This window comes from Pelobates fuscus, chromosome 8, assembly GCF_036172605.1.
Source record: "Pelobates fuscus isolate aPelFus1 chromosome 8, aPelFus1.pri, whole genome shotgun sequence".
NCBI lineage: Eukaryota > Metazoa > Chordata > Amphibia > Anura > Pelobatidae > Pelobates > Pelobates fuscus.
The window spans coordinates 39953429-39977878 of NC_086324.1; the positions used below are offsets into that span (position 1 = coordinate 39953429).

At 41.4% G+C, this 24450-nt stretch overlaps 1 protein-coding gene across 1 annotated transcript in view; it reads left to right on the top strand.

The window, feature by feature from the left end:
• Nucleotides 1–24450, top strand: part of MYO3B (myosin IIIB) — a 382767-nt gene that overhangs the window by 292924 nt on the left and 65393 nt on the right. The window contains exons 23-27 of the mRNA XM_063429713.1: nucleotides 5505–5584; nucleotides 10768–10845; nucleotides 11486–11691; nucleotides 17186–17297; nucleotides 18035–18197. Coding sequence (XP_063285783.1) covers nucleotides 5505–5584; nucleotides 10768–10845; nucleotides 11486–11691; nucleotides 17186–17297; nucleotides 18035–18197 — 639 coding nt within the window. The remainder of the gene's footprint in view (nucleotides 1–5504; nucleotides 5585–10767; nucleotides 10846–11485; nucleotides 11692–17185; nucleotides 17298–18034; nucleotides 18198–24450) is intronic.

The following is a 24450-nucleotide window of genomic DNA, read 5'->3' on the forward strand; positions in this document are numbered from 1 at the left end:
TAGAATTGGTTTCTGTCAGCTTCAGGTCCTAAACACCAAAAAAAAATTATCTGTTAATTCTCCTCTCAAAAGCACATCACCATCCACAAAAACTCTCTGGAAGAAGTAGTTTAAATCATTAGCTTGACATGGAAGTACAATACTTTTGAAACAGTGTAGCCTTGGCATGTTTGTGGTGACATCCAGTCACACTTTAAAGGAACACTACATGGATTCCTGACCCTATAGTGTTAAAATGACTATCTTGACCCCCCTCCCCCCCACCCTACTCCTGTTGCCCCCCCTAAATATAATATCATCTTACCTTTACTCCAGCCTGCTGCTGCTGGCTCTGCCCCTAAACTGACAGCTTGGCTAAAAGAATAACCCTGTACATGTCTCTCCCCCACTTCTGACACTGACTAAAGGGGTCAAATTAGTGCAAAAAGATAAATATTGTAAAACTTGTAAAAAAAAAATTTTTTTTAAATTGCTAGAATAAAAGCAATTTAAACATAACAGCTATTTTTAATCTTTGATGAAAGCTAAAATCCACTGTAATGTTTTTTTTTTTTAAATATCAATATTAATTTAATATCAACTCCATATATTCTGGGAAACATATGGACCTCTTTATGCCCCCCTAGTTAAGATGTGATAGGGTGTTAGTGGATGTTCAACATATGAAAATAGTGTTAACACGCAATATTTAAAAGGAAATAAGGCCCACATATATGTTATAGTTGGGAAAGGTGTACAGTACCGTCTCCAGGGTTGTATTGTTTATTCATGTTTGAAATCCTTTGAAATGTGTTAAAATGCTTCCTACTCATTATAAAAAAAAACTGCCACCCATGGATTAGGACTTTGATGTCACCAATCCAACTTCAAAGGCTTCTTACAATGCTATTAATCACAGTTTAGCCTGTGAAGATATCGCCAGAGAAAACATTTGGACATCTTGTGTTAAACTCAGTAAAAACTTTGAAATCTACAGCATGTCTCGCACATGAATTGAACACATCACTTCCTCGCTAGACCCGGGTCACAAATATTCAGCTATTTTTGTGTTTTCTTTCCTTTTTTTTACACGCTCAACAGTCACATGATAATGATCCCGTTGAAGTTTTACAATTTATATTAGAATCGCTTCCTGCTTTGCATTTATTTAAAGTCCCGTTTTACAAAAATTCAGGAAGAAGGAAAATAAATACATAACATAAAAGAATGGATATTTTAATAACCATTTTATTAAAAAAAACGTTGTAATTGAATTGATTAAACTTTTCCTTGGCGTTTCCTTTTCCCCAGATTTTTGGGTTGCCCTTTTTTTTCCCCCCGCTTCCTTGGACAAATGTTCAAGGTCAGACAAAAAGTAGATTTTTAACATTTGTGATGCTGCTCGTCTGGTTACAGTTTGTTTTTAGAATGCCATTCCACCTTGTTTTGACCATATTTTTTAATACATGATAGATATGACAATGAAAACATGTATAGCTATTCTCCAAGAGTTTCTCCACTCTTTGTCATCGGGTCACTACAAATATTTGATCAAGTTAAACCTAAACGTATCTTCTCTTTAGAACCTATCACTCAATGGTCAGAAGAGAGGTCAAATCCGAGAATTTATTAACAGGTGTGAGGAGCAAATTGTTTAAATAAAATTATATAAAAACCTTTACAATGTCAATGATCATAACTCACTATACCTTTGTCGGGTAAACTTTAAACTGAACAAGCTCATGGAATTCATTTTGAAAACTCACAATTAAACTAAATATGATCTGAAAGGTGAATTTAGGAAGGTTGAAAAGTTAACTTGCAAGTTTTTAAAAATATATAGTACGGGGGCGTGGCTAACCGCCGAGCTTAATGGTCGCTTAACCTTGAGCTCTGGCTACCAAGGCCTGCAATCCGTAACAATCTGCACTATTAGGACCTGCAAATCACCCAAAAAAAGAAGATGGCACAACACAAACCGAAGAAAGGAGCTGCCAAAGCAGAGAAACTAAATTTCTTCGGCAATAAACCGCAAATGGAGGCTGTAGAAACCCAGCGGCCTACACAAGATGGCAAAACCAGCCCTGAGCACCCAGATCAGGTACAAGACGTTGATCATTCCATAACGGACGATAGACTCACCAAAAGCCACCTACAGACGGCGCTGGACCACCTCTCTCAGACACTTATTATGTCCTGTCAACACATCATGGAGGCCCTGAGGAAAGACGTCCATGAAATCAGCACCAGAACGTCCCATGTGGAGACTAAGATGGACGACTTTGCTTCTGCCCATAATGACCTAGCCGCTCATGTGGAACAACTTGAGCACAAACTAAATATAACGGAAACTAAGCTGGCAGATCTCGAGGATCGGTTGAGAAGAAATAAATTACGGTTGAGAGGGATACCGGAGTCGGTCCCACCGGAAGAGCTACAACCATATGTTAGAGGCCTACTGAGGGCATACGCACCAGATATACCTGGAGACATGTTGCTTCTGGACCGGGTGCACAGGATACCGCGACCGCGACACCTCCCGGACACGACTCCGCGGGACGTACTCACAAGAGTCCATTATTTTCATGTAAAAGAATTAGTACTACGAGCAAGCAGAAATAGATCGACACCGCATCAAGATTATCCCACAGGGAAACTATTCGCTGATCTCTCCGCTACTACGCTACGGAAAAGAAAGGAACTGTCGCACATTGCAGATAGGCTGAGAGCAAACGGGATAAGATTCAGGTGGGGATTCCCTACTAAAATGCTAATCTCACGTGAAGGAACATTGCATGTTATTTCCTCCCCAGAAGAAGGCACACGCAAGCTACGACTGTGGGGTATCCTGGAACACCCCACAGACACTAAGGAGAAAGCATCGCCCTCCCGTCACCTACAAGTGGAATGGAGCAAAGCCCCTGCACGACGCTAGGAAGGACCAGTAATACTCCAGCATGCCTGAAACAAACCTCCACATAGGCATACGGAATGCCTCGAACATATCATACTGACTTTCTGATTATCGTCCACCTACCAACTGTAATAAGACCCCACGAAAAGGAGAAGGAGCACCCACCACCGCTCGGCTTTCAGGACCGGGGGGACTGCAGATGCGCATATCTTATATGGAAACGAACCAACAGGCGCTTGTTTTAAATGGGACAAGCTGTCATTAAAACAAGAACTCTGAGAATATGCTGAGAAATGCTACGGAGAAACAAAATGCCCTAACCCGCTAGATATGTGAAGGTCCAGGTACCGCATATACATTTCTGCCACACTTACAATACTATGTTATACCACTCTTAACATCAAACTACACACACGACACTCTCACATATCCTTCTCCAGTGACATACCAAATCTGTTTGGGTCATACTCAGTGGCTGCTACTCTCTAAATCACACAGTATGTAGCCCAGACATCGGTATGACGAGATTGAGATCTGATCAGTACCCTGGGAGTGAACGGGATAAACAGGTTTAAGCAGATAGGCAGCTCTCCCCTTTTAAAATGCCATTGGGAATGCGTGTGGGTAGTCTTGTGTGGTCCTGGAGGTCAATAGCAACGTTGCATGAGGATATGGATAACCAGCTGCCACCAGTGAAATTGGCATGGCTTAGCTTATCTCTGTGTAAAGATTACAGATTACATACACACGATACCATAAGTTTTGTTTTAAAAAAAAAGACCAAAAAAAACAAACACAATTTGAAACATTTCCTTGGTTCATATATGTACTCATAGCTTATATACCTACAGAATGAGAAGAAATACTATAGACTTGCTATCACACGAATCCTGTGGGTCTATTTCATGTATTCATTGCAATGTTTATGTTAAATATGACAACTGAAATGCTGTTTTCCATCAGATGTTAGAATGCCAGAAGTCAGGCAGGTATGATCCAATATGTATATAATGTGTGAGGACCTCCAGCGTCGCTCAAAACCCCATAGGAAAGCATTGAAATGATTTTTCAATGCTTTCCTATGGGGAGACGTAATGCGCATGCGCGGCATTTCCGCGCATCCGCATTAGGTCTCCTCGGCCGGTGAGCGAGATTAGTCTCGCCCACCGGCCGACGTAATCACTAGGAGGAGCATCGCGGAGGCAGAGACAGCGGCGAGGGACATCGCCGCTGTCCCAGGTAAGTCACTGAAGGGGTTTACACCCCTTCAGTAACCGGGGATTGGGGGGTGGGAGGGAGAGGGAACCTCCAGTGCCAGAAAAACGGATCGTTTTTCTGGCACTGGAGTTTCCCTTTAATAAAATCCCGACCACACAGAAATCATCCATGATACTCTGCGGAGACACTAACCATGTCATGCATCCGCTTGCAGATACAACACTGACTCCAGGCTCTGATAGGGCTAAATCCTTAGCACGGCAATGCACAACACTCGCAAAGCTGGTATCAGAACATGATTTATATGATGTATGGAGAGTACACCACCCAAGCGAAAAAGGATACACGTTCTTCTCACAAGTACATAGATCTTACTCCAGAATAGATACAATATTAGTTACCTCTGACATCCTACAGAGAGTAACAACCAGCTCAATTGGTGACATTGTGTGGTCGGCCACGCACCGGTGCATATAGCCATGCGGCAATGCGGATGCGGATTTCAAAACAACATTACACAATGATATTGTGGAATATTTTAAGATCAACTCACTTCCTGAACTCCCATCTACAACCACCTGGCAAGCACACAAGGCAGTAATTAGGGGAATACTTATTAGCAGAGCCTCCCATCTCAAAAAGATTAGAGAAAAGAAATACCTAGATTTACTGAGAACACTGAGAGACCTTCAAGCTACCCAGGTTATAACACCCACTACAGAACACGCAAATAAAATAGCCGAAACCACTCAACAACTCAATGAGATACTCTTGGGAAGTACGGCATACGCACTACATAAACTTAAACTACGCCATTATACTCAAGGCAACAAAACTGGGAAAACACTAGCATCCATGCTGCGACAGAAACAAGCCCAATCAAAAATTCCATATCTATTTAGTCGGACGGGTGGGAAAATATACAATCCACAAGAAATCCTAGTAGAAATGGCCGATTTTTTTACCACACTGTACAACTTAAAATCAGACCCATACACCCACCAACCGTCCTCATCAGAAACCCAACATTTCCTATCTGCAATAACCTTACCCAGGTTATCACAAGAACAAAAAGAGCAACTCATGAAACCCATAACCCTACCCGAATTATTAAAAATAATAGGCACGCTACCACATGGCAAATCACCGGGACCGGATGGTTTAACCAACACCTACTATAAAATGTTTAGCCAAACGCTAGGACCACATCTGGTGGATACCTTTAACCACATAGTGAAAACTGGCAACATGCAGCAAGAAAGCAATTCCTTAATAAACCCTGAACAATTTCAATTGTGCTTTAAAGAATGTTGATGGTAAATTACTGTTCCATAAACTAAAACGATGCATGTTAACAGTAAAGTTTTATCTTGTTGTTTATTTTTTGTTAAAGGTAATCTGGCACAATCGAGAGCAAGAGTAACAGCAGCTTCCAGATCTTTACCTCCACAGCTAAATGCTGGGCGCATTAAGGTTAGTATTCATCCAAATCTCATCTGTCGGTAGAAGTGAATTAACTCTGATAAGAGCGTGCCAGTATATATCACATAGGACCAGAGATCTGGATATCCTACTAAATGTTTCCCTGCTATACTTGGATGGTATATTAGCCGTAGAATCCTCTGCTGACTGCCTTTACGATGGCATTGTGTGTAGGCCACTGGCGGCCATTTTATATGTGCAGGAAGGAGCGTAGGGTTATCTAATTGTTCAGACTGCCAGGACCTAGCACTAGAAGAAAGCTGCTTGTTCAGCTTGTCTTTTAACTCGCACCCTCCTAGACCTCCTAAACCTAGACCTCACTGCAGCCCTGACTGAACCTACCTAGCAGAATCTCACAGAGAAGCCCTTTTCAGTGTGTATGCGGATTCCCGAAAGATCAGGTAACAGATATTTATGGGCTACCAACTGTGGCATGTCACTAAGTACACGAGGGAGTCTTGACTGTGATCTGCACCGGTGCGAGGTACAGATCCTAACCAGAGGTAACATTTCAGCACTCCGGATGTTGTGAACTGCTCTTACAGTCATAATGGTGGCAAAGCATCAGGGGGGATGTAGTCCAAGACATCTGACGTGCTAGACATCTGAAGGTTGCCTAACCCAGTCCTAAGCCATGGATAGGCAACTACATCTCCCATAATGCTGTTACACTCATAATGCAGGCAAAGCTTTAGGGGAGATGTAGTCCACAACATCAGCAGTGCCCAAGGTTGCCTTCCCCAACCAAAGCTCTCTCGCTGTAGTGAAGTAGCTCTGGTAGGTTAGGGAGTTCTTCTGAGCTCTCTATTGGTTTGTGGGGCTGCAGGGCGCCTCCTTCTGCTTACCCCTTGGCTGTTACGTACATACCCCCTGGGGTACGCAGAACACAGATTGAGGAACAGGGGTTTTATGCGATTAAAGACAAGTTTTTCTTTTGGGAATATACTACTTACCCTTCATCTTTTATTTTAATAAGCACATCTGTCAAATACTCAGTGAGCAGCTGGGAGTCAGCAGAACATCTGCACCTCATAACTCTCATTCCTGCAGACACCGCTAAGCAATATTTATAGTTCTTTTGGTCACTCAGGCACATTTACATATCAGAGCTCCATTTTGTCATAATAAAAGAAACACACAGCACGTAATTTAGTTCAATGTCAAGTTCCGAGGGGACTTTCCTACCCGATGGAGTTTATTGGCTGAATGTGTAATTGAGGAGAATTGACTTTGGAAGTTCTAAAGTTTAGGTCAACATAGAATGGTTGGAAAATAGCTGCAGTGGAGATTTTGTTTTCAGTTTGGCTATAACTGTAGCCTTAATATTTGCAATTCATTGGTTTTTATATTAAAGGGCAGATTTTGGAATTTAGCATATAAGTTTCTTGCATACTCGTCATCAGTGATATAGAAAGAACTTTCCCTTATTAAACTTATAGGGAAATTATAGGAAAGGCAAGAAATATGCAGTATAAAACGCATATTACTATATGGTGGCAAACAGGAGGTTTATTCCAATTTTCGTCATTAAACATACTTCATTTGCTTATAGAAAATGAATGAATAATTAATGTGAAGTATGCTCTTTAAAAATATACCTTGTGTTTTTGTACTTTTCATTTGTTTATTGTAATTAAGCAATTACAAAAAATGGAATCTTTGATAACATACTTTTTATGTGTCTGCCATATCTGGTTTCTCTAATAAATAATTTTGCACAAAAAAGTAAAATAAATTATTAATAATAATAATACTAATAAAAAAATAAAAAAAATAATATATATATATATATATATATATATATATATACATACATATATTTATATAATGTTGTGGTTTTAATGCTAGGTGTAGCCTTGCAATGGGTTAAACCCGTTAGCAATGATTTCTCCTATCAATGGGTCCCTGCTGGGCTCTAAATGTCCCTGGTGGTCCAATGACGAGCTTCAGGCTTCTGTAGAGCTGCCGAATCTGGCCATCGCCATTCATTGGCTGAGAATATCAGCTGACTGCCCTCAGCCAATGAATGCAATTTATTTAATGTACATTAGCCAACTCAGATCCCTAATTAGGCTGGCTGATAACACCCCAATGACACTGTTGCAGGAGGAGTTAATTAAAACTCCACCAGCAGAAGGGTTAAGCTCTTTATGTTTCAAAGGGAAATCCTCTATATACACTAGACACTATGGCCACTTTAAATCACTGAAGTGGTCGTGGTGCTTGGAGTAACCCTTTAACCGCATGTTTATCTCACCCGCAGATAGGTTACATTGACTATAACCTCTCTGTTCTCTGTCTCTTTTCAAAACATAATATGTTAAATTCTTGTTTCTGACATTTGCTGGTAAGGTCATGCCGATATTAAGAAGTTCTTTTGATTGTGTATATATTTTCTTAATGTCCTCCTAGAGACATTCTGTCAAAATTGGCATGACCAAAGAAAGGTCTCAGCAGTGCCTTCTAAACTGCCAACAATACCTATTCCTCCATGCTGCTCGTACCTTCAAGGCATTCAACACGACTTATCATCCTCTTCTATAAAATGTACAATCCCATTACGAAGCCCAGAGCAGGAGAATGAGTATCCGTAGGTCCCAAAGCACCAATACAATTATCACTTTGGATAATGTTTGACATCAAATGTATGTCCTAGTTTTTGTTGTTTGTTTTCAAAGTGTAGAGGTAACAACTTTCCATGATATAACATTTTAACATTTTACTATAAGAAAATTATCACATCCGTTTTTTATTTTAAATGTATTCTTAAATTCAGTAATGTTTTTATAGGTAGATTTATTACCACATCTTAAGTCAAAGTTTTTTTCTTAGGATCTGTGATTCCAACTCTTTTTTTATTTATTGATTCAACTATTATTTTTTTTAAAACACTTCACCACACATCAAGACCCTGTTGGGTGCCTTTAAACCTTGGCTGAGAGTCTTTCACATATTGTAATTTGCAATGCTTAGCTATACGGCTCCCTAAGGCAAATATGATTTGAAAAGTCATCAGTGCATGATGGTTCTCTGATGGATAACCTGAATATGCTCTTTGATTTTAGATTTATTTTCCAGTGTGGTCCTTTAATGATAGAACACTGTGTTTAAAGGGACCCTATCGTGTAAACAGTGGAGCAGATGGTTTTTAGCTTTTTTATAACATAACTTACATCCTGGCAACTCATTTTTCAGTTGTGATTAACCATTTCATAAAATTAAGCAATGCCTTTATTAGACAGTCCCCAGTGAGAAATCAAGTGAAGTAATGTATTTAAACTAACAATTTGCCTGTTACCACTAAATAAAATGTAATGAAAATAAAGTTTGGCGGCCTATTTTGGTTCTTGATCAAAGGTTTTCCGGGGCAACTCAATTTGAAATTCCCTACAAGCGTTTAATGCATATAATGGATTATTATATAAAATTGTTTAAAATCTTTGCATAAAGATTTTTAAAAACCTTTTTTAAAACTCTTTTTTTTTTTATTATTATACTTCATATATAATGTGCCAACGCATTTTCCAGTGTTGCACATGGGTACAGTTGGAAGAAGTAAAACCGTACAATACATCTGAGGTAATACAAAATTGACAAATAAATCCAGGATGTGTTGGGGGCCCTATTTCTGTGGGAACTTACCTTGAAGTGCAACCTCATCCCTGAGGTCTAGTGTTTCCTGCTGGATCAGTCTCTGTACTGATTGCCCAGCTACCTTCTGCTCTCTATTAATGTCGGGTCTGGGGTGACTTCACATCCCAACTCAAGCATCAACACAAGGTGCGCAAGAGAGCTGGGAAATCAGTGTAGAGGGGTCCCAGCAGCCCCCTCACTATCCAATTCTTGGTCACTTCAAATAGCTGCAGAGCAGGCGCCGAAAGGCAGGTACTTGCTTTGGTATGAGGGTTTGCTCTGTGCACCACCCTGGCACCTGTAACCCAGGGCAGACTGATTAGTACCCCTCTGGTACGGATATACTTACTGTGTGTGCCCAATGGTCCTCTCCTATTAATGCTGGCTTCTCTCAGGCTGTGCTGTCAGTGGCTAAACTCTGTAGGTACAATCACAAGAAAGTCATATTTCTAGAATAGGGAGGCATGTCTAAGGAAGCAGACTTACGGTAAATGCAAACATACGGCATATAAATCAGGCCAAAACCTTAATCAAGTGCACTAAATGTATTTCGGTGCCTGGAGTGTCCCTTGAAGTATTACTGACTTAAAAAACAATGCACAGTATTGAAACAATTGTAAATAAGTGTAAGTCATAATGTTTTTAAATGTCTTATTTTTGCCCAGTTTGGGGTAGAGCTCTTTCTCTTCCTAGGCAAATAAACTACCTCACTGGAAAATAATATGTATATTAGGCAATATATGCATGATATAAATAGAGCAGAGGGGTCTTTTCCCAGCTTTTTTTGTTCTAAGCATTGTTTAGTTTTGAATCCTTCACCGGTACTATAACCAGCTGATTTCACATCTGCTAAAATAAATGCGTTTCTTGGCCAGAATGCAATTCTATAAATCAGGTTTTATTCTGAATTGCGGTGAATTGGAAACAAATTTGGCCTATTTGATGCTCTCTGCAAAAGCAGGTGTGTGCGAGCCCCTCCAGTGAAAATATTGTTTTCCACTGAATTCTTCCCCTACCTCGCTTTTTTACACTTGCGTTCCCATTTTAGACCTTGAGTTTGCTGCCGCAGAAAAAGAGCCATCGTACACAATTCTTCCATGAGGCATCAAACTAAATGTGTATGAGATTATATTCTGCTCTGTGTTAGCGTGACTATAAATTCTATCATGCATATCCAGGCAAGGGCTTCATGGGTTTTATGAGAATTATACTGAATCATAAATGATATTAAACAGCCAACCACATATTACGCAAACAAACGCTACAAATTCTAACCCTGAACTAGCAGCCATTTAAGAACACACAGGTAGTTGTGTTTCCTATATTTTTGTTACAACTCTTGTACGAATATGAAGTCTGTACTGCATTGATTTCTTGGCATTATTTTGTTTGCCAATTACTTGCTGTTATGTTTTCTCAGTATATAATTGTAAAGCACTGATGAATATGTTGTCACTATTAACAGAATGATAATGATAATAATTAGTCGTTTTAAAAAAAAAAAACTAAACAAAACAAAGCCAACTCTATTTTGTTTGCAGGTGGACACAATGGAAATGATGAGACATCCAGAAGAGACAACAAATATGAAAAGACAAACCGTGGCCTCATACTTTAGGGTATTACCATATATCTGGAACTAAAAATGTTATTCATTGAAAAAGTATTTTTTTTTTTTTTAGATAATTTCCACAGTGCAACAGATGATATTAGGAAATCACAACGGAGCACATGTTTATACATATTGTTGCAATTTGTTTAGCGCACAACTAACTTTACACAACTGCTGTGTAAATGGCTGTTCCTTTTCTTTTAGATTCGTAAATACTAATAAAGCACTTAATGGAATAAAGGAAACGATAGGTTCCTTGCAATTGATGGGAAAGGCAGTTTTTCAGTTTGGACATTCCTTCAAGAGTTCCAACCTCTGGAAATTATTCATTTAATTTGCATGGTATGCCCTGGCTGTGCCTTGAGAGCAAGGAATGCCATGTAAATTAAAACAAAAACAAAAAACAATTGAGAAGTTTGGAAAAAATAAAAGCACAACCTATAATTTGTTTTTAGTTATATAATGGGTTATGAAACAATCTCAGTAGTTAGTCAAGTGACAGTTCTGCTTTAATAATGGTTATATGAAGTTCTGCTTTAATAAGATTATAAGCTGTTATGCAAAGTAATCACCCTTCACTGTGAAAAACTGTGAAAAAAATGAAAGTAGAATATAATTTGTAACTCTAATTATGTAATCTTATGCAGTATTCGTTGATGGATCTTTTATCCAAGATGGTTGTCGGACAGCCTCATTTTGTCCGTTGCATTAAGCCAAATGATGACCGGGAAGCAATGAAATTTTCTCGAGAACGGGTGCTCATGCAGCTGCGTTACACCGGAATTCTAGAGACTGTTAACATCCGCAGACAGGGGTATTCCCATCGAATTTTGTTTGAAGAATTTCTGAAAAGGTACAAATTAGACCCATCCTGGGGATCTTTTTCTTTTAAATGTGACTTTTCTTCTGAATTGTATCAATGTTCAATAGTGCAAGGGACACTGCACTCCCTTGGTCCCCAAGGTGCGACCAGACCTGAGGTAGGCCAAACCTCACTTTGTAGTTTATGAAGTAGAAAATGATCCAAAAGAACAATCAATGTTTCGACCCTCAGAATGTTTTGACAATCAATGTTTTGACCCTCAAGATCATAACTTTAAAGCTTGAAAAAGACCCTATGAGGGTCGGAACGTTGACTGTTCTTTTGCTACAATAAATCTGCATCTTTTTTTTTATCATTTAATTTTTATTGAGGCAATGTGCTGCAGCAAACAAGCTAGCATCGGCAATACAATAACAGAGGAGTTTTCATATGACATATCGATACAGAAACTAGCATATCAGTACAGTGGAACGTGACATATCTGGGCAGTGTTGATCGTTGAGGGAAGAATCTTGCCAATTTTAGTTTAAGGGTAAGGGAGATGGGTATCGTACTTTACCTCTATAGAGGAGAGCCTTTATTAGACGGCTCCGTTAAAGCATGTGCAGGTAACCATACTACTATTGATTGAACAGTAGCCATGTTAGCTGGCTACCTGGGGCAGTCAGGAAGGCTCAATTGCTTTCATTGTGCCAATGTGGCATGTGAGTAAGTCAGGGTAGTTAGGAGCTCTTTAACCCCAGAGCATAAGGGGGGGAGGCGCGTCAAGGGACCAACTTGGAGCGCCGCGCTAATTATGTTTACAGGTGCATACCTAAGCGGACTTCTGATCGTGGTGAGTTAACCAACGAACAATAACTGTTAATGCAAACAATAATAAACATACTCATGTGTATCTTGCAAACTAAAGTAAATTAGGACATGGTTAGGCAACCTAGCGGGGCCTAAGTTGAGATGCGTATCAGAGGGCAGTCAGCCCGTTGCTCAGGAGCTTGACAGAGTGAAAACAGCCACATTCGCCACGTCCCATTGGTGAGTAGGTCTGGCAGGGTTATTTGTGGCTGTATTGGCGGAGAGTCCCAGGGATCGCATGAAAGTCTCTGCTTCTGATTGGGACGACACCCTGAATCTCCGGCCGTCCTTTTCGACTATCAGAGCCCTGGGGTATCCCCATTTATAGGAGATAGATGCTGCACGCAGGCGGATGTCACTTCCTACAGCGTCGCACGCCACTGCAGAGTTGGTCGGCTGAGATCTTGGAAAAAGGTTAGAGAGTGTTCCTCAAATATGTATGGTGCTTGATCTCACCGCCGGACCTAAAGCACATGATGACATTTCTTGGTGTGTAGGATTTAGAGTGTGACCTTCCAGGCAGGAGAAAAAGTCCCTCGAGTTGAATTCCCTTTGCCTGTTTAGGGGTTAAAGCGGTGAACAGCCTCCAAATAAATTGTGGCAGCTCAGCCATGTCTATAGTGTCAGGGATCCCCCGTACCTTTAAGTTGTGCAGACGAGTGCCATCGTTTTGTTGCCCGATTCTGGCACTGAGGTTCTCACAGGTAGAGTGGAGACTATTTTATTTGCGTTGCAGAGAAATCTTGTTGGATTCTGAGGTTGTGGATATCCTCTTCCGTGGCCTTAATTCTGCCAGTCAGCGTGCCCATGTCCTCCTGAAGCACTCCTATTTCAGAGGCAAAGAAGGCCTTTGGGTCCGAGACCATTGTGGAGAGGTCTGATTTCAAGGCCAGTGAGGGTCCTGGCTGTTGCTGGCCTTGTCCCCGTTGTTTGCGGGGTTGGGAAGGAGCCTCGAAGAGGTCTGGGTCCTCTTCATCCGAGGCTGTGAGCGAGCCCTGGAATGAGTTTGGTCTGTGATCCGTCATCTTGGGCATACTCGGCTGAGTAAGTAGCAGGCCTATATCTCTGGTCTGCCCTTCACTGGGTCCCCAGGGACTTTCGGGTTTGTTTCCCCACGGTGTGTGGGAGCTTCTTGCTGTCTGGTATGTCTCTGCCTGTTGTGTATAGCAGTCAAAAGTGGAAGTTTTAGCAAGAAGCAGTAATAGCTAGTGTGGCATGCATCTGCTTAGCTCGCTGATCAGCTCCGCCCCCCCCCCATAAATCTGCATCTTTGGTTATCCCTGAGTTATCCCTGAGTGCTTTGGATAAAGTCTTACTTTGTTTTCTTCTGAATTGGCAGAATATTGATTAAAAAGGCAAAACAAGGAATCGTCCATATTTCACTTGCAAAGGATCATAGTGTTTCCTCACTAAGCACAAAACTGTAGTGAAATTCACTAAAAATTCAACTGAAGTACTTTCTTTCAAATCAGCTGTTACTGCTCAAATTTTCAGTTCAGAGTTTAGTTTACTACTATTCAGTATTTGCTGACTAAACCCCACTAACATCTGTGTGCACAAAAACAAGAATCACATTTCCCAGACAAAAGTGCAAAACAATATATTGAAAAATACAAGCCAACAAAGTGTGCATTTTGTGGCCTCTCCTTCCTCCTTGTCACTAAGTAGCGAGGGGGTCACTTACCGAGTGTCAGTCAATCAAAGCCTAACTCTAGTCAGAGCCCTAAACCGAAAAAGAATCACGTTATATAAAAGATACCTTGCACGCTACTGCATATGGTTGTGAACTAAATTTCCCATGGTGCACAGTGGGCCTACACACTGATGGAACATCATGGAAAATTGCATTTGCAAGCATCAGCAATGGAGAGGTTTCCCATCTCTGACTAACGGTGTATGCTTAAAGTCATTATTAAAGCTGTGAAAAAGACTCCTTTAAGTGAAATATCGGGAATAAATAAATACATTAAGCCACTGATCCATGAAGCGCTTGAAATATTTAAAAGAGGAGATCAAATGCTAAACAGATTGACACCTCTTTGTTCATATTCAAAAATCCATTAGACAAGAATGAACAAGTGCCATCGCCTTTTGGTTATTCCGAGGAAATGAATAATTCTTAAGCCTGAAAACTTAATTGGTACTTTGATCCTTTTGACTTGTGGAACAACAAAATAGATGAGCGAGCAGATTTTGCGCTGGTATTTTCATACAATGCTTATTTGACAGTTGCAGTTTATAAACTACCAGTAAGACATCTGAGGGCATGCTGCTGCAAAGCTAAAGAAAATTAAAGTTTACCAGGCGAAGATAAAAAGGTATCAGGGAATATTATTATTTAGAGCAGCTGTCCCGGCGCTTGTTAATGTTTTACACGATCGTTTCCAGGTGCTCTGTTTGTGTATAAAGTGAGTATTTGTTGTGTATGGGTTCTTCGAAACTTGTCTGTAGCGTACTCTTTACCACAACATGTTTGCATACATGTGCTCATGGTCAATTTAGATGGAGTTCATCTTTAACCTGTTTTTGAAAGTCACAAACTCATATTTACTAGTAACTTGTTTTACACGCTGATTCAATTTGAGACTATTAAGTTCCCACAATTAAAGGATTACTCCAAGCGCCATTACCACATCAGTCATTTAAAGTGGTTGTGGTATCTGGAGCCTGTATGTGCAGTGTTTCTCTCTGAAATGCTGCACGGACGATGGTTAACCCTTCTGCTCCCAGAGGTGTAACACCACCTCCGACAGCAAAATTGGGGTGTCATTAGCCAGTCCAGAGTTCTGTATGTCCAGTGTGAATCCACTGCAAATTTTGCATCTGAAAGATGATTCTGCATGGCCTTCTGGAGCCTTCCCACCTCCACTGACAATTGCGGCATGACTTCCCCCCTCCACTGATAATTGTGGCATGACTTCCCCCCTCCACTGACAATTGTGGCATGACTTCCCCCCTCCACTGACAATTGCGGCATGACTTCCCCCCTCCACTGACAATTGCGGCATGACTTCCCACCTCCACTGACAATTGCGGCATGACTTCCCCCCTCCACTGACAATTGCGGCATGACTTCCCACCTCCACTGACAATTGCAGCATGACTTCCCCCCTCCACTGACAATTGCGGCATGACTTCCCCCCTCCACTGACAATTGTGGCATGCCTTCCCCCCTTCACTGACAATTGCGGCATGACTTCCCCCCTCCACTGATAATTGTGGCATGACTTCCCCCCTCCACTGACAATTGTGGCATGGCTTCCCCCCTTCACTGACAATTGTGGCATGGCTTCCCCCCTTCACTGATAATTGTGGCATGACTTCCCCCCTCCACTGATAATTGTGGCATGGCTTTCCCCCTTCACTGAAAATTGCGGCTTTTAAATTATTTAAATTATTAAATTTGCTTGGTTATTCATTAGTGACATCACCTTATACTCCTATAGAGAAATACATTATTTTCTGTTTGAAAAGTTAGTTGCATATTGGCATTGTTTAGCAATTTGATAAAAATCCACTGATAATTGTGGCATGACTTCCCCCCTCCACTGACAATTGCGGCATGACTTCCCCCCTCCACTGATAATTGTGGCATGCCTTCCCCCCTTCACTGACAATTGCGGCATGACTTCCCCCCTCCACTGATAATTGTGGCATGACTTCCCCCCTCCACTGACAATTGTGGCATGGCTTCCCCCCTTCACTGACAATTGTGGCATGGCTTCCCCCCTTCACTGACAATTGTGGCATGGCTTCCCCCCTTCACTGATAATTGTGGCATGACTTCCCCCCTCCACTGATAATTGTGGCATGACTTCCCCCCTCCACTGATAATTGTGGCATGACTTCCCCCCTCCACTGACAATTGTGGCATGGCTTCCCCCCTTCACTGACAATTGTGGCATGGCTTCCCCCCTTCACTGATAATTGTGGCATGACTTCCCCCCTCCACTGATAATTGTGGCATGACTTCCCCCCTCCACTGATAATTGTGGCATGACTTCCCCCCTCCACTGATAATTGTGGCATGGCTTTCCCCCTTCACTGAAAATTGCGGCTTTTAAATTATTTAAATTATTAAATTTGCTTGGTTATTCATTAGTGACATCACCTTATACTCCTATAGAGAAATGCATTATTTTCTGTTTGAAAAGTTAGTTGCATATTGGCACTGTTTAGCAATTTGATAAAAAAACAAAAAAAAAAAAAAAAAAACATTGTCTTTATCGATCATTTTGTGCATGGTTATCTTTGGCTGGGGGGAATGGGTTTGAACTGCAGAGACCAGATTTTGTTTGAGTACAATTTTCACAACTAGCAACTTTGGAGAATTCCAGTTTGACAACCCTAACCTTGATCTTCCAGCTATTTTTAGACTACATTTCCCATAATTCTTATGCAGCATTTGTCACCTGTGCAAATAAAGTCACATCCCTTGTGTTTTGTAGTGTTAAATAAATTCACCGTGCTTTGCCACAATGGCAGCCTGTGCAGAAAGATGATTTATGTATCATTGAAGTGAGAGGCATAATGCATAAAGTCACCTGAATCTGAATTAATTCATATTGATGTTATAAACCCATATTTAATATTGTTCATAGATCTCTTTTTAAAATAAATAGAATTTTAGCAGTAGGTCATTTTTGTCTGCTGCATTTCTTTTGTCTTGTAGATATTACTATCTTGCCTTCAAAGCCCATCAAAATCCGCCTGCAACAAAAGAAAGCTGCAACGCTATCCTAGAGAAGGCGAAACTCGACAAATGGGTTCTGGGGAGAACTAAGGTAATGGCACTTCTGTATATGTTTGGAAACCATTTGTCGATTTAACACAATTATTAATACGTTGAACAGGTGACCTTTCTGCAGGTTGAACATCGTGGAAGAAATTGTCTGCAACATCTGTTAGAGTTAGTCATTGTCACTATATTTTAAATGATAAAAAAATATTATTGCTCAAACTGTTCGGTGATTGCATAATGTGTTGCTTTATAGATTTTATTGGGTATTCATTAAAATGTTTGCATTACAGAGAAATACAGAGTTGCTTATGATGATAAGCATCATATCAGCTCCGGTTACTCTGTTGAACTTGAAATTACATGGAATTCAAAAATGTTCCACGTGTAATGGTTAAGGATTTGTTGGGGGGAGGAGGGGGTGTTAGGGGATACCTGCTTTTAGGATGCTGTAAATTATGACTTCTATCACTCTAGGATTCATTCCACCCTAACATAACTCTAGCCTAATGTTGTCGTAATTACCCCATTTTTAACAACGGTTTAATGTGGCCCGTAGTCATTTTTTATAAACATGTGCCTTGTGTTAAAAAGACAGCTACACAGTATGTTGCATAATAGCTAAGTGGGGAACTGCGAGGTCATTTATACTATACCCCTCAATATCCCTAAGACATATAAAAAAATAATTATTTTTCTTCGGAACACCAGTTTCTTTGTACTAAAACATTATTTTGTATATTCTACCAAATATTATAGAATAAACAATCTTTTCTATTAAAGGTGTTCCTGAAATATTACCACGTAGAGCAATTAAACCTGTTACTGCGTGAAGTTATTGGCAGAGTGGTGGTCATGCAAGCCTACACCAAAGGTTGGCTCGGTGCCCGGAGATATAAACGGACCAAACAGAAAAGGAATAAGAGTGCCACATGTATTCAGTCAGGTAATATCAATGTAATAGCATGTTATATGGATTGATTTACATTTTTATACTATTTAATCATTATATAATTTTTAGCAGTGTGAGATGCTCTGTGTATGATTTGTGCCATGTGCCACCTATCACTGTCCTAGGGTGTTGACCCCTTGATGATATTTAGAAGGTTCAGTATGGACTGGGCATGATAGGTTAGTCACTGACTAAATTTTATCACAGAGCCAAATATATTATTGTGAGTCACTAGCTACGACTTGGCTGCAGTCTGTATACCTCTGTAAATTACATTGGGCATTGTCGTTGTGGGTCCACTACCTATTTGTGCAAGATGCCAAAACAAGCTAGCTAGGTTAAGGCAACCTTGAAGCAGACCACAGTAACTATAAAGTGCCCAATGCTTCACAAGGTGCTGTTTTCTTCAAAACCAATACAAAAAAAAAGACTTCGGCAAACAAAAAAGACTTTCATTAGCTACATGAAAGTTCCACAAGGGAGAACATTTTATATGAATGTACATTGTGCATTTTCAAGATGGCAATCCTGATTTTGTAAGTCACATGCAAGGCAGTGATTTAACTTCTAAATGGCAAAGAATTGAGCAGTTAGACATGCTCTATACCAGGGTTTCACAAACTTTTTAGGTTCAATGTGCACTTAATGTATCAATATTTTTCCAAGGCGCCCCAAGACAAAACAAAGTTCTAGGTCGTATATCTGGCATGTATTGGCGCTATAGTATAATGTGTAGTGTTGGGGTTTGATTGAAGGGGTTCTGGTCAGGGCCAGATTAACATAGGGGCTGATGGAGCTGCAGCTCCAGGCCCAGGCCCATGGAATAGGCCCTTTAAAAAAAAAATAATAATAATTAAAGTTCCCACTACTCTTGGGTTTGCCACCTGACTGGTATTTTACCAGCACAGCTGGTATTTGAGACTACCTGCAGATATCTCAGTATTAAACAGTTTTCTCAGTATAAACTGTGAGTAGAGAGAGGCAGGTATAGGAAGTTACAGCATATCCCTCCCTGCCTCTCTCTACTCACTGATCCATGGGGGAGCAGCTACACAGCACAAAGAGGTCAGACAGCAACTCCCAGTCTGCAGAGACAGACTACAGCTCAGGGAAGTGATAGATGGGGGGGGGGGGGGAGGCAGCAGGAAAACATGGGGACACTGAGGCACTAGGGGACACTGAGACACTAGGGGATGCTGTGAGACATAGGGACATTGGGAGACACATTGGGACATGGAGACACTAGGGACACAGTGTTTCTATGTCTCCCAGTGTCCCCATGTCTCCCAGCCAATGCCCCTAGTGTCTCAGTGTCCCCATGTCTCCCAGTGTGCCCAAATATCTGTCTCCCAGTGTCCACATGTCTCCCAGCCAGTGTCCCTAGTGACTCAGAGTCCCCATGTCTCCCAGTGTCCCTATATCTCCCAGCAAGTGTCCCTAGTGTCTCAGTGTCCCTATGTGTCCCAGTGTCCCAAACATTTTCAGTGTCCCCATGTCTCCCTGTGTCCCCATGTCTCCCAGCCAATGTCCCTAGTGTCTCAGTGTCCCCACGGCTCCCAGTGTCCCCTAGTCTCCCAGTGTCTGTGTCCCCATGTCTCCCAGTGTCCCCAAATATCTGTCTACCAGTGTCCACATGTCTCCCAGCCAGTGTCCCTAGTGTCTCAGTGTCCCCATGTCTCCCAGTCAGTGTCCCCAGTGTCCCCATGTCTCCCAGTGTCCCAATATTTTTCAGTGTCCTAAAATTTTTCAGTGTCCCAATGTCTCCCAGTATCCCCATGTCTATGTCCACAAGTTCCCCCATGTCTCAGTATCCCCAAGTGTCTCAGTGTCCCCATGCCTCCCAGCCAGTGTCCCTAGTGTCTCAGTGTCCCCATGCCTCCCAGCCAGTGTCCCTAGTGTCTCAGTGTCCCCATGTCTCCCAGTGTCCCCAAATATCTGTCTACCAGTGTCCACATGTCTCCCAGCCAGTGTCCCTAGTGTCTAAGTGTCCCCATACTCCCAGTGTCCCTATGTCTCCCAGCCAGTGTCCCTAGTGTCCCCATGTCTCCCAGTGTCCCAAAATTTTTCAGTGTCCTAAAATATTTTACTGTCCCCATGTCTCCCAGTGTCCCCATGTCTATGTCCACAAGTCCCCCCATGTCTAAGTATCCCCAAGTGTCTCAGTGTCCCCATGCCTCCCAGCCAGTGTCCCTAATGTCTCAGTGTCCCCATGTCTCCCAGTGTCCCCTAGTCTCCCAGTGTTTGTGTCCCGATATCTCTGTGCCACTAGTGTCTGTGTCACCATGCCTCTCAGTGTCCCCATGTCTGTATCCACAAGTGCCCCCATGTCTCCCAGTGTCCCCATGTCTCAGTGTCCCCAAGTGTCAGTGTCCCCTGGTGTCTGTGTCCACATGTCTCACTGTGTCCACATATCTTACTGTGTCCACATGTCTCTGTGTCCCCTAGTATCCTAGTGACACGGGAAACACTGAGATATGGGGACACGGAGAGAAATGAGGACACGGAGACACTGGGAGACTAGGGGACTGGACGACATGGGGACACTGACACGTTGATACATAGGGACACACACTGATGCCAGACTGGCCTTCCAATTCTTTGGACAGACATATCCCATTTTTGGGCATGTTTGCCCCTTTTGGCAGTTCTGGCCACATGATTCGTGTCAGTGGCCCACCCTTTTACCCCACCCATTGACTTCCTGCTTCACTGGACACTGCTGTTAAGGGGTATGGATTTACTTCAAACATGACAGCATAAATTAGAGAGAGATTAGCATAGTGTATGTGTTTTCTTATAGCTGCATCATTTGAGTTTCCCTCCAACACCATCTCCATCAGATACATGATGCTTGGGAGGTTTGACTGTTTTAGTGTTTCTGGTCGATAAGATTCTGTATTTAGACCCCATCATAATTGTTAGCACCAGGCCCACTGGGCTCTTAATCTGGCCTTGGTTCTGGTATATCATTTTAGTGTTTTAATACAGGGGTGTATTTGTATGTAATGTTTGCGTTTGATTGCAGATATCTGTTTGCGTGTAATGTTGATGTGTGTTTAAGAGAAGGAGTGTGTTTGTATATAATTTGTCAGTTTGAATGCAGGGGTGTGTTTGTATGTAATATTTGCATTAGATTGCAGGAGTGGGTTTGTATGTTGTTCTGGTGTTTGATTGCTTGGATGTCTGCACATACACTACCGCATACATACTTACACAGATATACATAAACATAACCTCAGATACATATAAATACACAGACACATACACACACATACATACACACACACCGACACACACACTGACACATGCACACATGTTGTCACACGCATTCGCCGACATGTACACACACAGAAATGCACACCCTGACGCACCGATACACGCACCCTAAATATCCATAAACACTGACACATGCACACACCTTGACACACAGATACACACTGGCACACTGATGCACACCCTGTCACACACATGCACATACACATACACAGATGTACATCCTGACAGACAGATGTGTGCGACACACAGACCAACACACTGACACATAGATACACACACTGATATATATATATATATATATGCAAACACAGATGCACACCCTGACAAACAGATGCATACACACACAGATACACACAAGGATGCACACTCTGATACACATATGCACACACTGACTATATACACACAAACACAGATGCACACTCTGACAAACAGATGCACACATAGATACACCCTGACACACAGATGCACACACACACACACACACACACACACATATAGTGGCACCCCCTGACACACACACACACACACACAAAAAAAATCTGACACACATAAACACATACATGTTATACATTTTTATATCTCCAGCCACCCTCCTGTTAGCTGACCTTTTGTGTCCAGGAGGGTGGCTTGGAGTCCTGGTCCTGCTCCTCTTCTCTCCCCTCATGCTGGCTCTGCAGCTGCCTCCTCTCACTCACGCACTCTCTGCACGAAGCAGTCTTAAAGGGATGGCACCTGAGCAGGCTATCATAGCACCGGGGAAACACATAGTGGTGCCCCAGTGTGCCAGTCACAGCTCCCAGGGTGCCTAGGCACACAGTTTGGAAATCGCTGATCTATACAACACGCTAAAGTTATTTTAATACAAAAAAGAGAAGTCCTGCACTCACTCCCATCACTACTGGGCTGGCAAGGACTACAGTACACATCAGCCCCAATAAAAAACAAAGAAAAGTTATTTTAATGATTGTAGTGTCCCTTTAAGGCCAAAGTATCCGATCTAGAAGTAGGTCAGCTATTATGGTCTTAAATTTGAAATTCATCTTGAATTCCCTTTGAATTTCTGACAATTCTCCCTTTAGTGACTAACCCTGATGAGTTTCAGTTTTCTAATATCTTGAATGCAGTTCTTAAAATGTGTTTGTTTTTAATAACTATTAAGATTTGCATCCTGCAATTAATTGAACTAATGAGTCAGTTTGCCTGGAAGTACCCATATCTCCTTTGTACAGCTTCAACTAAATGGGACATTTATAATGTGCTGATATATAATAAAAAGGAATTCAAAGTAGATTTGCATTTGAAATATTTCTCTCATTAAAGTGTGTCTTCGTCCAGAAAAGTTTGGGAACCACTGCCCCATAAAACAGTCTATTTTATAAGGAAAGTTAGGCTCTAATAAACTGCTAATTTTGTACAAATTATAAGCACACACTCAGCCATACCTCATATTACTGTAGGGTTCATCCACTAAACATTGACTTGTCGTGTATTAAAATTAATATACATGTATGTACTGAATGCTTTGAGTTTGAGGTACCATTTAAAGGACATCTCATTGACGTGGTGTGGGTTCAGTGTCCCTGTCCCCTCAAAGGGATACTGTAGTCACCAGAACAACTATATCTTCATGCAGTTATTCTGGTGAATATAGTCTTTTCCAGCAGGCATTTTCATGTAAACTGTGACAAAAAGAAACTTTAATGTGTCACATGGCACAAGTTGCAGAGCCGTCCCCCATGCTGAGATATCTGCCTGGCCATTGCTGTTTGGAAATAAAAGTTGTTGCTGTTTATACCAAGAGAGAAGCTGGTTGACTCTTTCCTTGCTGTAACTATCCAAGATCTGCTTTAATGTGAATGCTGGTGGATAAAGGGACTCCAAGCCCAGGTCATAGCACTTAATATAGTGATCAGCAGTGCAAGTTAGTGGAAGTACCCACGTACAATATTTGTCTGTATCGTCACATAAATATTGCCTTTTCAAAGAAAAAGCAGAGTTAACATTACGGCCTAGGCACACCTCCAGTGGCAGTCAGTTAGATGGTCACTAGAGCTTCTTCCTGGGTTGTGCAGCACTGACGCTCAGCGCCTCTACAATCTGCGTCTCTGACGTCCAACGTCTCTACGGCACAGCGCAGCCATTTTCAGGCGGGCGCATTAGCTTCCCAATATTTTCTTATGGGAAAGCATTGTGTTGGCTGAAATCAATTACACATTTGTATTCCTGACCCCATAGTATTCCTTTAACACTGCAATGTAAAAAAAAATAGTTGTTTTAGAAAAACTGCAATGTTTAAATTGCAGTGTTAAGTCTGCCTCTAGTGGCTGTCTACCAGGCGGCCCGTAGAGGCGCTTCCTGCTGTTTCACAGAGTTTGAATCTGTGAAACAACGCTGGACGTCCTCACGCTTTGCATGGGGACGTCCAGCGTCAATCAAAACCCCATAGGAAAGCATTGATTCACTGCTTTCTTATAGGGAAGGCCTAATGTGCACAAGGCACTCTCCGTGCATTCCCATTAGGTCCCCCCAAGGTAGGAGAGTGACCCAGCACAATGGGACCTTGACGCTGGTGTCAGTTTTTTTGGTTTTTTTTTAACCCTTTCATCGGGGGTGGGGGAGAGATGGATACTTCAGTGTTAGAAATACATCTTTTTATTATTGATACTAAAGTGTTCCTTTAACTTATCTTAGTTCATATGGTTTAAGCTCCATAGTACCGTATTACAGAGCTAATATTCCCACTACACAGAGAAAGTAGAAAATCCAAGTGAATATCCTGTAAAATTTTATGAGTTTTTCAGTAGTGACCAAAAATATTTAACCCTTTTCTAGCTGTCATGCTACCATTATGATAAAAATAATGACCCGGATAGATCATTGTTTTATATCTGTTATTCTTTTTTTAAATTTTTTTTATAATGGGCTATGAAAACGTATGATTTAATTATATCTATTATACACTGATACATTG